Source organism: Microtus oregoni, unplaced genomic scaffold (genome assembly GCF_018167655.1).
Source record: "Microtus oregoni isolate MIOR12 unplaced genomic scaffold, Mior012 000040F_ref0000088, whole genome shotgun sequence".
NCBI lineage: Eukaryota > Metazoa > Chordata > Mammalia > Rodentia > Cricetidae > Microtus > Microtus oregoni.
The window spans coordinates 15,973,647-15,986,122 of record NW_024543207.1 but is presented as its reverse complement, the minus strand read 5'-3'; the positions used below and the strand labels follow the sequence as shown (position 1 = coordinate 15,986,122).

General features: G+C 46.4%; 1 protein-coding gene across 1 annotated transcript; it reads left to right on the top strand.

The window, feature by feature from the left end:
* Nucleotides 1–265: 265 nt before the first annotated feature.
* Cct5 (chaperonin containing TCP1 subunit 5) lies at nucleotides 266–12,202 on the top strand. Its single transcript, XM_041632181.1, has 11 exons — nucleotides 266–454; nucleotides 3,947–4,007; nucleotides 4,464–4,628; nucleotides 5,920–6,118; nucleotides 7,473–7,665; nucleotides 7,740–7,889; nucleotides 8,362–8,481; nucleotides 9,021–9,206; nucleotides 9,302–9,439; nucleotides 9,636–9,816; nucleotides 11,964–12,202. The coding sequence occupies exons 1-11, from the start codon at nucleotides 350–352 to the stop codon at nucleotides 12,089–12,091; spliced, it is 1,626 nt and encodes a 541-aa protein (XP_041488115.1). The 5' UTR covers nucleotides 266–349; the 3' UTR covers nucleotides 12,092–12,202.
* The last annotated feature ends 274 nt before the right edge of the window (nucleotides 12,203–12,476 follow it).

Below are 12,476 nucleotides of genomic sequence, written 5' to 3'. Positions count from 1 at the left end.
ATTAGCTGCGCGTTGTGAACCTGTCTTCAAAAAAGTCTCATAAATCACAACCTTGAATAAGTGACTGAACTGGGTCTAGTATTAGTATTTGGGTTCTATAAGTTGCCTTCCTAGTTTTGGAATAACCCCCCTAGCTTCCTGTATGATAGAAGTTTCCAAGAGCGGCGGATTCCAGAAAGCACTCTGTGGTGTTAAAAAAGTCACACTTGGAAAAAAAAAATTGCGAGCGGTCTATACTGCGCACGCGCGCGCGGTTTTGCGTCGTCTCGCGAGAGGAAGGTGCCTTCTGTATTCCGGAGTGGTCCCTTGCCGGTTGTTGGGAAGTGCCTGTTCTTCTAGTTCGCCCACCATGGCGTCCGTGGGGACCCTCGCCTTCGATGAGTATGGGCGCCCCTTCCTCATCATCAAGGATCAGGACCGCAAGTCCCGTCTCATGGGGCTTGAGGCTCTCAAGGTAACGCCAGGCAGCGGGATGAAGGGAGGCGGCCGGAGCGCTCTTCTGCGCCTGCGCTGGCGTGGGAGCGGTTCAGCCATGTGCTGGCCCGAAAGGTCGAGAATCCCCGGTTCCGTGGAGCCTTTGTGGGTTCTGTGTGCACACCCACCCTCTGGGCGGGAAAGGTCGTAGAGGCCTCAGCCCGAAGGTGGGGTGGCCCTTCCTAGCCGGGTGGGGCCGCATGCAGCAGCTCACCTGGGGAGCCGGCCCGCGGACCCCCAGACGGAAGGTGGAGTCACTGGCGTTGCGGTTTTAGATGGCATGTGCCTTAGACACGGTTCCGTCCCGTAGAGGGAGAAACTTAGAAGCGTAAAAAAGGGGCGCGCGCGCGACATGCCGTGTGCTTTCCGAATGGCTACTTGGAGGATGACAAATGACAGTGGAGGGAGCTTTTCCAACTTTTGAGAGAAGAAACTGCCCGACACACAACGTGTTTGGTCCAGAGCCTTGCGTTCGTTCAGAGGTAATGGTAAATTCTCTTGGGCCAGAAAACACATAATTTTGGAGTGGAAGGAGACAGTTTCAATGGAGCACACACGGTTGGCTGCAAATTATGATAATTTACCCAAAGTTGGAGCTATTGAGCCCCATCATAGGGGAACAAAGATGTTACCCTGAGGAAAGGCGGAGCCGAATTGTTGAGTAGAAAGGAATGTCCTGTAGAAAGAAAGGAATAAAAAAAAAAAAAAAAGACCAGATCCCAGATAAGAAACAATATCACGGGGCTGGAGAGATGGCTCAGTGGTTAAGAACACTCACTGCTCTTCCAGAGGACCCGGGTTCAATTCCCAGCACCCCGATGGCAGCTCACAACTGTCTAAAGATCCAGTTGCAGGGGATCTGACACCTTCACACCAATGCATATAAAATAAAGTTAATTAAACCCTTAAAAAACAACAACGGATGGCTCAGCAGTTAAGAGCATTGCCTGCTCTTCCAGAGGTCCTGAGTTCAATTCCCAGCAACCACATGGTGGCTCACAACTATCTGTGATAAGGTTTGGTGCCCTCTTCAGGCATGCAGACAGAATATTGTATACATAATAAATAAATATTTAAAAAAAAAATCAATGTCACTGACAGGTGTTGCCACGGAGCCCCTTCTTAGGTTTCACGTGTGCCTGTCCAGCCAAGGACTTGACAGGTGTATTGGGGTAGCCAAAGAAGTGGCCAGAGCAACTATAGATGCTTGGTTCTGTTTGCTTTCTAGGGGGATTTTTTTTTTCAGGTTGAATGTATTAGGTGTTCAGTTCCATTTTTTTGTCCCCGCCTCAGGGTGGGAGGGATTTTACCGATGTAATTAATGTTGACAATTGTGTCAGCCGTTTGTGCTAACTACGTGGACTGTTGCTGTGGTCCTCGCTCAAGGCAGGTCTGCTTACAGAATTAGGTGCCTAGGGACAGGGAAGTCACCAAAGATGTCCCAGCTGCTGTGCTAGAGAAGGGCCATGACATCAGTCTACCTCCAAGTCAAAGCTAGTGGTGCAGAGCAGTGAGCTTAGCCTTGGCATTGGGGCCAGATTATTTGTAGTAGAGGCTTGTTCTGTGTGCGGTGTTGACCTCGGCTCAATAATACATACCCAGGTAGTCAATCAAAAATAAGCTCAGGTGCCCAGTATCCTTGGGCACCCAGAGAAATATTAACCAGTGATGGTTATTGAAAAAGCCTCTTAGGAATACATACTTGCAAAGTGCATTTTAAGAGTCCCCAGAGTTTGCAAAGACAAAATGAACTTGGTGTTTTCTAGTCTGCCATTGGGAGTGAGGAGAGACGTTAATGAACATGTATGCTTGCACAGCTCTGAAAACACCCAAGATTTCTGTGGTTAGAGAAGTGTGCATCCACCTGCCCCTCCGGGGTGAGAAGATGAGTTAAGAGACCCAGGACTGCTCCAGAGTGCTTTGCTTTCCAGCTTTAGTACTCGGTCGCCCAGAGTCCTTGTCTGCCTCTGGAATTGTCAAGGGCTTGTTAGAAAATATGTTGATTAGTGAATAGGAAGAGGAGGGGATATATATAGTCTTGGAATTCTGTAGGATGATATTAACCTGAATTGGTGGTGGCAAGAATAAAAGAAGATGACATTGAAGGAAATGAGAGCCAGGTGTGTGTGGGGACAGGGAAGGGTCCTTTCAGGCTCGTACCATGAATATTTTAATAACATTGATATAAATTCTGGTGTGGGGAGATTGTTACAATTAACTCCTGAGTTACAAGAATATCGATGAAAACAAACCAACCAGGCCAGATGGTGCAGTGGAGCTGTGGCTGGTGTTCCTATAGAGTGTAGGGATCAAGATCTCGGGCCCATGAGGATGGTAATATGAGTATTAGGAATTGAGTGTTCTGGGGCAGCCCCTTTGAATATTCAGGTTCTTCTGTTTAGGGACATGTAGTTGGCCCTTAATATAGAATTTCTGATGCACTGAGGGTCATCCAAGATGACCATCTGCTTGCCATGGGTGAAGGTCACATGACCATAATACTTATATGGATAGGGCTTTTACATCTTTTTCCTGTGAAGTTCTACATAACCCAAGGTATAGATGTATGTAAAATAGGTATACAGATCAGACTTTTACTGAGACTAAATCATAAAACAACACTGCTTTTAAACAATGTTTGTTATATATGTAACTTCACTTTTGATATTAAGCACGGGGCAGATTTGTATAATAACAAGATGTCTGTACTGTGTATTTTTTTATTTTAGGTTTATTTATATGTATGTGTGAGTACTTTCATGTATGTGTGTGCACTCTGGTGCTTGTGGTGGCCAGAAGAGGGCATCTGATCGCCTGGAACTGGAGTACAGGCCATTGGGAGCTGGGAACTGAACCTGGGTCTTCTGCAAGAGCAAGTGCTCTTGACCACAGCTATCTGAGCCACTCTGTCAGTGAGCTGACATTCCAACCTTACACTAGTATCTCTCACAGTGAAGTTTGGTCTGTCATCTGTACAAGGATTTCAGGTGGAAGATGAATTGTAGAGCAGTTTAAAACAGCAGTCTTCCGGGTCCTGTCCCCACAGGGTCATTGGTACTAAATTCTTAGCCATCACTCAGAACTCTCCTTTTGAAAATAGTATTTGTTAAGAATGTTAGCAAGGGTGGCTCTCCTGTGGGGTTAATGCAGTGTTCTCTACTATGGTGAGCTTTGGTGAAAACAGAAGATATTATGTTTACAGTTGGCCTTTCTGTTCTCCAGGTCAGTAATGGTGACGGCCTGCCTCCTCCCATGCTGAGAATGTAAAACACAAAGCACTTGACTCTAAAGCTTATAGTTGTGAAAGTTCCTGCTTAAGTCAGACCTCTCTGTTAGTGTGGAAATTTCTAGATTTTCTTTTTTTTTTTTAGAAATTACATCAAGCCTTTTTTTCTGTAAACATCAGCTCTGTGCCTTTAATTGTTGAAATGACCTGTCACTTGCTTATGTTTGCCTTTTCTGTTTCCTTTAGTCTCACATCATGGCTGCAAAAGCTGTGGCGAACACACTGAGGACGTCCCTGGGACCAAACGGTGAGAGAGCCATTGATGTCATTAATAAAGGTTTGACTTCATGGTACAGTCAGTAGTAGCACCTTCAGAAATGCAGTGGGGCAGTCCTGCAGCTCCGTTCAGCCAAGAAGCTCTGAATGTCCGGGCTCCTCGCAGTTTAGTGTGCTCACGGCTTGAGATGGGCTTTTCTTCCCTGCATTAGCATGTTCCAGAGCACACCTATGTCCTGAGTTAATGCTGTATTCAGTAGTGTTCTGTATGTGGTGGTTGGTCGCATTTCTTTGGTTTGAGACACATAGTCTGTTTCCAATGTAGAGTTTGGATTAGCTGGTAGAAGGCTTTCTTTGGTGGATGTCTTTTGTGTGTCGGACTGTTTGTTTCTAATGAATGTCACAGTAAGAATTGTTTGAGATGCTCTCTCTAGCCCTTGGTTACATATCATTTTCCCCAACTTCCTTCTGAACTTTTGTCTTTCAGGGCTGGACAAGATGATGGTAGATAAGGATGGTGATGTCACCGTAACAAACGATGGTGCCACCATTCTCAGCATGATGGATGTTGATCATCAGATTGCCAAGCTAATGGTTGAACTGTCCAAATCCCAAGATGATGAAATTGGAGATGGAACCACAGGAGTGGTTGGTAAGAAAAGAAACGACCTTCCTAACTTAAGAGGTTTTTCAAAGGCATCACAAGAGCCAGTGTTTCTGTATCCCACATGAGGACAGTGGGACAGGCTGAAGTTGGGGAACACATAGCACACATGAGCCAGACTTTGGGAAGTGAGTGTTGGGAAAGAGCTGAAAGGCAGGCAGAGTTCGTAGAGAGACAGGACAACTTGTAATGTGTCCTTTTTAAGCTGCAAAAGTTGAGATAAATGTGCAAGAGGCAAATTTCTGGGTTGTAGGTTATTGTATTAATGTCCCTTGTCCTTGAGCTACATCACGGTTATACGTCGTGGTATGGTTCTCATACCAGAATACAGAAGGACAGTGACATGCCTTGATTCCTGCAACTAATTCTCAAAGAGTTAATTAATTGGAGGAGAAAACATGGGTTATCACGTTTGGTTCTTTTCTGTTGTTGTTTTACTGTTCTTAGCATTTTTTTTCCTCTGAGATTTGAAATCTTCAGAACGATCCAGAGTTTGAGGGCCAGCAAGATGGTTCAGCTAGCCACTTGCTCACCAGCAAAGCCTAAACACCCAAGCTTGACCCTTGGGGTCCACATTGTAAAAGGAGAGAGCTGACTCCAGCTGGTCATCCCTCAGCTCCACACCCGCGCATGCTTGTGCAGATGTGCAAATCAAAGGAGATGAAAACACATCTGTGGCTAATTTAAGTCAACATTGTTGGAATTGCCATAGCTTTCTTGTCCGCTTACTTGGAATGCAGCAAGTTATACATTAGCAGAACCAAATTCATTTCTGTACACAAGAGCAGAAGGGAGCCAGGTTGGTTAGGGAGCAGGCGCTTGGCAGGCCTCCACAAGCCAGGATGCCCTCACTGAGCAGAAGTCCCTGGTCACAGAAACAAAATGTTCTGCTTTCCGATTAAACTGTTGTTCTTGCATGTGGCCTATATTTTGTGTATGCTTATTGTGGGGAGGGTCACATGAAGAACAGAAGACAACTTTGGGACTCGGTTCTACTGTGGGAATTCTGGTACTGTCGATATGGCAGGAGATGCCTTAAACCACAGATCCGTCTCACTGCCCCCACTGCCTAAGTTTTTGTATCAAATTCATCTTTAAAGGGCAGCCTATTGAATTTTTACTAAGATCAAAACTAAGAGAAATGACCTCCTCCCTTTCAGTCATAACCCTAACTTCTAAGATTACATTCAGCCCAAATTCTAGAATTAGTTTGGGTGTAGCACATAAGGCTGTAACTTAAATTTTGTAACTTAAACTAGTTGTCTGTTGTTGGTTGCAGTCCTGGCTGGTGCCTTGTTGGAAGAAGCCGAGCAGCTGCTGGACCGAGGCATCCACCCAATCAGAATCGCTGACGGTTATGAACAGGCTGCCCGAATTGCTATAGATCACCTGGACAAGATCAGTGATAGTGTCCTTGTTGACATAAACGACCCTGAACCCCTGATTCAGACTGCAAAAACCACTCTGGGCTCCAAAGTGTACGTGTCCTATTAGTAAAGCGGTATGGTTTGCAAGCCTGCCCTTTGGAGGACTGTTCACCTATTCTAAAAGGCAGCAGTGTGGTTTGCTTGTTTTCCTGTGTTTTCGTTGGAGGCTGGATTTGCTGGCTAAGTTAGTAAATCACCCTGACTGTTAAGTTCTTCTGACACTTCCTCGCATCACCTCTTCACTAGGAAGTCATTCTGGGGAAGCACTTTTTTTATTCAATAAGCAAGTGTACTGCTCTAAAGGTGTAATTAGGGTGGTTTTAAAATTGACCTTCCCATCTTATAATTTCTGTCAATATTTCCTAGCATCTGCTCTAAAGACTTAAGTGGTCTCAGCCTAGGGGTATTCCTGTCTGCAGTGGCAGAAACTCCTGTCTGCTGCTATTACGTGACATATAAACCCAGCGAAAGCATAACTACACATGACTCTTTAGTCGCTCATAGTATCCTTCACCGGAACATTTCATGAGTGCTTCCTTGACTTTGTTCCTGTTTGTCACCTCCTGCTTGATACCACTTTTTTTTTTCTTCGAGACAGAGTTTCTCTGTGGTTTTGGAGCCTGTCTTGGAACTAGCTCTTGTAGACCAGGCTGGTCTCGAACTCACAGAGATCCGCCTGCCTCTGCCTCCCGAGTGCTGGGACCACTTTTTTTTTAATGTAAATATTCTTCGTTTGGGAGAGGATTTGGTGGTGTCTTTATTCCCTCCTCTTTGCCCTCTGATTTCCCACTTAGTACTCTAATTACATTCATTTTGTGTGCATGTACAGCCTATGGGTCTGCTCTCTCCTACCGGGTGGGTGGGTCAGCAGGCTGGGGAGCAAGTGCTCTGACCCCTGAGCCCTCTCGCCATTCTCATAACCCTCTGTTGCGTCACTTAATAAACGGTGTTTAATGGCGGAGCTGTTGGAGTTTCTGTGTACCTGGTGGTTTGAGCAGAGGGAATGAATGGTCTCAGCACAAAGGCAGCTGCGATAAATCTGAGCTGTGGAACGTCTAAGGACCGCTCATTCTTTCTGAGAAAACACGGGAAAGCTGAGCACCTACAGTGAAGGGCCAGACGTCCAGAACAGAAATGAAGCTAACATAATGTAGTTAGTATCCGAGTAGATCACCAAGGATCCTGGCCAGATGATTCGTGCATTTTAGAGGACGTTCACTTAGGTTTCAAGACTTGTGAGTAGAATCGGTTCAGATCATTGAAGGGTTCACACAGCTCTTGTTTACTGCTTTGTGTAGGCCGAGTTGGCTCTGAACTTGGAAAGCAGCACTAATTTTCCTGGGAGTTCTGTTGAGTTGCATGCGGTGATGGTTTGAGGAATGTGAAAGTTGTTTGTTTTCATCAGGGTTAACAGCTGTCATCGACAAATGGCTGAGATTGCTGTGAATGCCGTCCTCACAGTGGCAGATATGGAGCGGAGAGACGTTGACTTTGAGCTCATCAAAGTGGAAGGCAAAGTGGGCGGGAGGCTGGAGGACACCAAACTTATAAAGGGTGTGATCGTGGATAAGGACTTCAGCCACCCGCAGATGCCTAAAGTAAGTCAGTGCTCTTACCCTTGGACACTGCTTCTGACTACGACCACCACTGAGGGCTTCTTTCTTCCCCACAGGAAGTGCAAGATGCTAGGATTGCGATTCTCACGTGTCCGTTTGAGCCACCTAAGCCAAAGACAAAGCACAAGCTGGATGTGACCTCTGTGGAGGACTACAAAGCCCTGCAGAAATACGAAAAGGAAAAGTTCGAGGAGATGATTCAGCAGGTGAGTCCTGCGGTGCACCAACTCCACGGGAACTAACTCAACTACTGTCTGGGGACTTTGTCACATGGTTACAAATAACCTGCAGTGTTGCCTGTGTTCGGTGTCAGCCTGAAACAAATAAGTACAGTAAGAAAAGTCGAATGGCATATTAGGAAAGAGGTTGGTTGTCCTGGACTGCCTTGTGAGCTTGGTGTCCTAGCTGTGCCTTTCCTACCAGCTCCCCTGGGCTTGAGTGGAGCAGGCGAGAGCTGTGAAGGAACAGGAATGAAAGCATAGTTTCCTTTGGCAGGTGTTAGCGTTAGAAGGATCCAGTGAAGACACACGTGTATGTTCCTTCTCAGGGTGTGCTTTCCCGTGGTTCCTCTCGGTGCACTGGCTCCACACTGCTGTGCATCTCCCTTGTTTTCAGATCCTGTAACAAGGAACAAATAACTACTTGTTATTGATGAGACTTGTGGCATTTCTTTCCCAGATTAAAGGAACTGGTGCTAACCTGGCTATTTGCCAGTGGGGCTTTGATGATGAAGCCAATCATTTACTTCTTCAGAACGCCCTCCCTGCCGTTCGCTGGGTAGGAGGACCTGAGATTGAGGTAGGCTATCACTCAGCCTTTGCTGGGTGTGGGTGAACCTGAAGTGCATGCTGGTATTTGGTGCCATTTGGGCAGCACTTGCCTAAAACCACCACCACACATAAAAAGCAACAACTGGAAGAATGCTAGAGAATCATCTTTATTGAATAATGCTGCTTTGTATTTCTGGTGCTGCATAGTCAACTCTCTGGGCTTCTCTGACTCTTGGGGGCAGGAAAGCCTGGTACTGTACCTTCTGTGGTAGCAGAACAGCTCTCTTAAGCCCTGATCAGGACAACCCTTGCTTCCCTTTTCCTTCTGTGCTTGCTGTGCTGTGGGGGACATGTGAGCTGGGTTCACAGACAGGGCCACCCAGACTGTAAGAGACTTTGAGTTGGGAGTTGACAATAGAACTGGGTACACCAGCACCCAGAGCCTGTTGGTCTAACAAGACGCTTTACCCGTCTGGTGAACAAGGTGGTCCTAGGTTAGATGTAGCTCACTGTGGTCCAGCTTTGGAAGTTGACTAGCATTGACCACATCTCTGTGTCCTCTAATAGCTGATCGCCATTGCAACAGGAGGACGAATTGTCCCAAGGTTCTCAGAGCTTACGTCTGAGAAGCTAGGCTTCGCCGGTGTGGTGCGTGAGATCTCATTTGGCACTACAAAAGACAAAATGCTGGTCATTGAGAAGTGTAAGAACTCTAGAGCTGTGACCATTTTCATCAGAGGAGGCAACAAGATGGTGAGAATAATCTGTTATTGGACTGGGAGGTGGCTCAGTGGCTCCAGGGTCTTACTCTGCCTGCATGAGGCACTGAGGCATGCTCTTCTCCCCAGATCATTGAAGAAGCAAAACGATCCCTCCACGATGCCTTGTGTGTCATCCGGAACCTCATCCGCGACAATCGAGTTGTGTATGGAGGAGGGGCTGCTGAAATATCCTGCGCCCTGGCAGTCAGCAAAGAAGCAGATAAGGTAACGGGCATAGTCACAGTGGGAGCTGCTGTGTCTGTGGTTTCTATCCTGCCACCTTCATCCTGTAGATAAAGTCACCGTGGTTTATTAAGCTTGCCTGAGTAACTTTTCTGGTGTTTACGTAGGTACTGTTGTTGAACTGTTGTTGGGTCGGGTGGCTCTTGCCTAGTGCACTCACTGCCCTTGTGCCTTCCAGTGCCCAACTTTGGAGCAGTATGCCATGAGAGCTTTCGCGGACGCCTTGGAGGTCATCCCCATGGCCCTTTCAGAAAACAGTGGCATGAATCCCATCCAGACCATGACTGAAGTCCGAGCCAAACAAGTGAAGGAGTCCAACCCTGCCCTTGGCATTGACTGTCTGCATAAGGGCACAAATGGTGAGCTGCTTGTCGGGGTCTGTGAGTGAGCCCAGTTTCCACTGACTTAAATGATGTGCTCTGGCTGTGCCGAGTAGTCGTGTCACGAGGCTGCCCATTGTGAGTTCTTGGTCTTAGCTGTTAGACTGCTGGAGGACCTATCTTGGTCTTAGCTGTTAGACTGCTGGAGGACCTATCTTGGTCTTAGCTGTTAGACTGCTGGAGGACCTATCTTGGTCTTAGCTGTTAGACTGCTGGAGGACCTATCTTGGTCTTAGCTGTTAGACTGCTGGAGGACCTATCTTGGTTTAGCTGTTAGACTGCTGGAGGACCTATCTTGGTGACACTCATTTGATTGCAGTGCAGCACTGTCTTCCTTCACACCATGTCTCACGTTCCTTACTCAGTTGTCCCCTTCACAGCATAGCTCCTGGATGGCTGTGGCTGTGGAGTGTTTGGTAGACTGAATTCTCTGTAGCAGCCTGGCAGGGCAGCTGTTGGATAGGTGGCATACATTTAGCTTGCTCACTTCACTACATTTTTTTAAATTTTTTAAAATATTTATTTATTATGTCTGTGTGGGGGCTGGCGAGATGGCTCAGTGGTTAAGAGCATTGCCTGCTCTACCAAAGGTCCTGAGTTCAATTCCCAGCAACCACATGGTGGCTCACAACCATCTGTAATGAGATCTGGTGCCCTCTTCTGGCCTGCAGACATACAGACAGAATATTTTTTTATATTTATTTATTTATTAAGCCTGCAGGCCAGAAGAAGGCACTAGACCCCATTACAGATGGTTGTGAGCCACCATGTGGTTGCTGGGAATTGAACTCAGGACCTTTGGTAGAGCAGGCAATGCTCTTAACCTCTGAGCCATCTCTCCAGCCCCCTTCGCTACATTTCTTTACTAATAGACCATGCCTGCATTCCTGCAATGAGTCCAACCACAGAACTTGACAGTATTATGAAAGTATTTTGACAGTAGCAGCTCCAGCATCCAGCAGGAGACCAGGGTTCAGTCTACACCTGCATCCAAAACAAAATAGCAGCTCTTATTCTGACATGAAGTGTCTACTGGCTCAGCGTTGCAAAGACTGTATTTCATTGCAGTCCCTCTGGGTGCTCTGAGCTGTCGTATCACTGACTAGCTTCCTTGTCGTGAGCGCTGGCAGTTCTGAAAATGACACGGGGAAATTTGTAGCCAGTTGACCACTACAGCTTTGGGATTTTTCGTTTGGGGGTTTATTTATCTGTTAAGATTTTTTAGCCATGCAGTGGTAGTGCACACTTTTAATCCCAGCACTCCAGAGGCAGAAGCAGTCAGATCTCTTGAGTTTGAGGTCAGCCTCGTCTACAGAGCGAGTTCCAAGACAGCCAGGTCTACACCTAAAGAAAACTTTTGAAGACAGAATTTCTACGTGCATGAGTATTTTGCCTGCATGCATTTAAGTGTACTGTGTGTGTGTGTGTGTGTGTGTGTGTGTGTGTGTGTGTGTGTGTGTGTGTCTTTGGTACTCTTGAGGACCAAAAAAGGGCATTGGATCCCTGGACCAGGAGTTAATTGGATGGGTGTAAGCATGCTATGTTAGGAATAGAAGTCCACTTGATGCACTTAATCACTGAGCCATCTCCAGCCCCTTTTACCTATTTATTTACTTCATTGTTTGGCGCTTTGATATTGCTATGGATAGATGGATATAGATATAGATATGATGTATTCTGAGTACTCTCGCCCCACACCCTGTTTCCTCCCTTAAGTCCCTTTCCCACATTCCTGCCTTTTGTTCTATTTGCATTTAACCAGGACAATCTCTTAGACAGTTTGTAAAACTGTCCATTGGAGCCTGGTGGGCTCACCCATGGGCGCAACTGAAGGCAAAGATCACCCAAAGTCCACCAAGAGCCGATAGTTTAGCATAGAGAGCCTCTCTGTCTGTGAACTGACAAATGGCACAGTCTTAAACTGTTTTTGTTTTTGAAATGGAATTTTACTATATTGTCCAGGCTGACCTTGAACCTCAGCCTCCTCTGTAGTTAGGAACACAGACATGCACATTGCAGCCTGCTAACGTTTCTTTCGCTCTGTTGTGACTACATAAATTGAAGCTGCTTGTTGATAGTAAATGTGTGTGCTCTGGGGACCACTGATTGCTGTGTTTGTTTTTCAGATATGCAGCATCAGCATGTCATAGAAACCTTGATTGGCAAAAAGCAGCAGATCTCTCTTGCCACACAGATGGTTAGAATGATTCTGAAGATTGATGACATTCGTAAGCCTGGAGAATCTGAAGAATAAAATGTACCGTCCACCACTGTGACTAAATAAAGGGGTGTCCTGCTGCGTCCGCAGTTATCACTGGTCCTCTCACAGCCTGTAGATGCTGAAATAAAAGCTGCTGTTTGGTAACTGCCCCCTTGTTCAGAGCTCAGTGCAGGATACACTCTCACAGCTTCTGTGTTCATTGGGTGTCTTAAAACATCCTTCATCCGCAGAGTTAACCATGTAAGGAAGCAGAAACACACTACAGATGCTGTTTTAGCAGCTTAGCTTTCCTCTTGTCGGGGTTTTTTTTCACAGTTGATGATGAGATGAGCTACCCATCAGGAAGCAGAGGGGGGCAGTCCTGACATGAGAGTATTTGGGTTGCACAAGCACTGTAGGATTGAAGAAACCAGTGCTG

Coding starts and splice junctions, on each gene's coding strand:
- Cct5 (XM_041632181.1), top strand. CDS start 350: ATGGCGTCCGTGGGGACCCTCGCCTTCGATGAGTATGGGCGCCCCTTC. Junction 455..3,946: donor TGGGGCTTGAGGCTCTCAAG/GTAACGCCAGGC, acceptor TGTTTCCTTTAG/TCTCACATCATGGCTGCAAA. Junction 7,890..8,361: donor TCGAGGAGATGATTCAGCAG/GTGAGTCCTGCG, acceptor TTTCTTTCCCAG/ATTAAAGGAACTGGTGCTAA.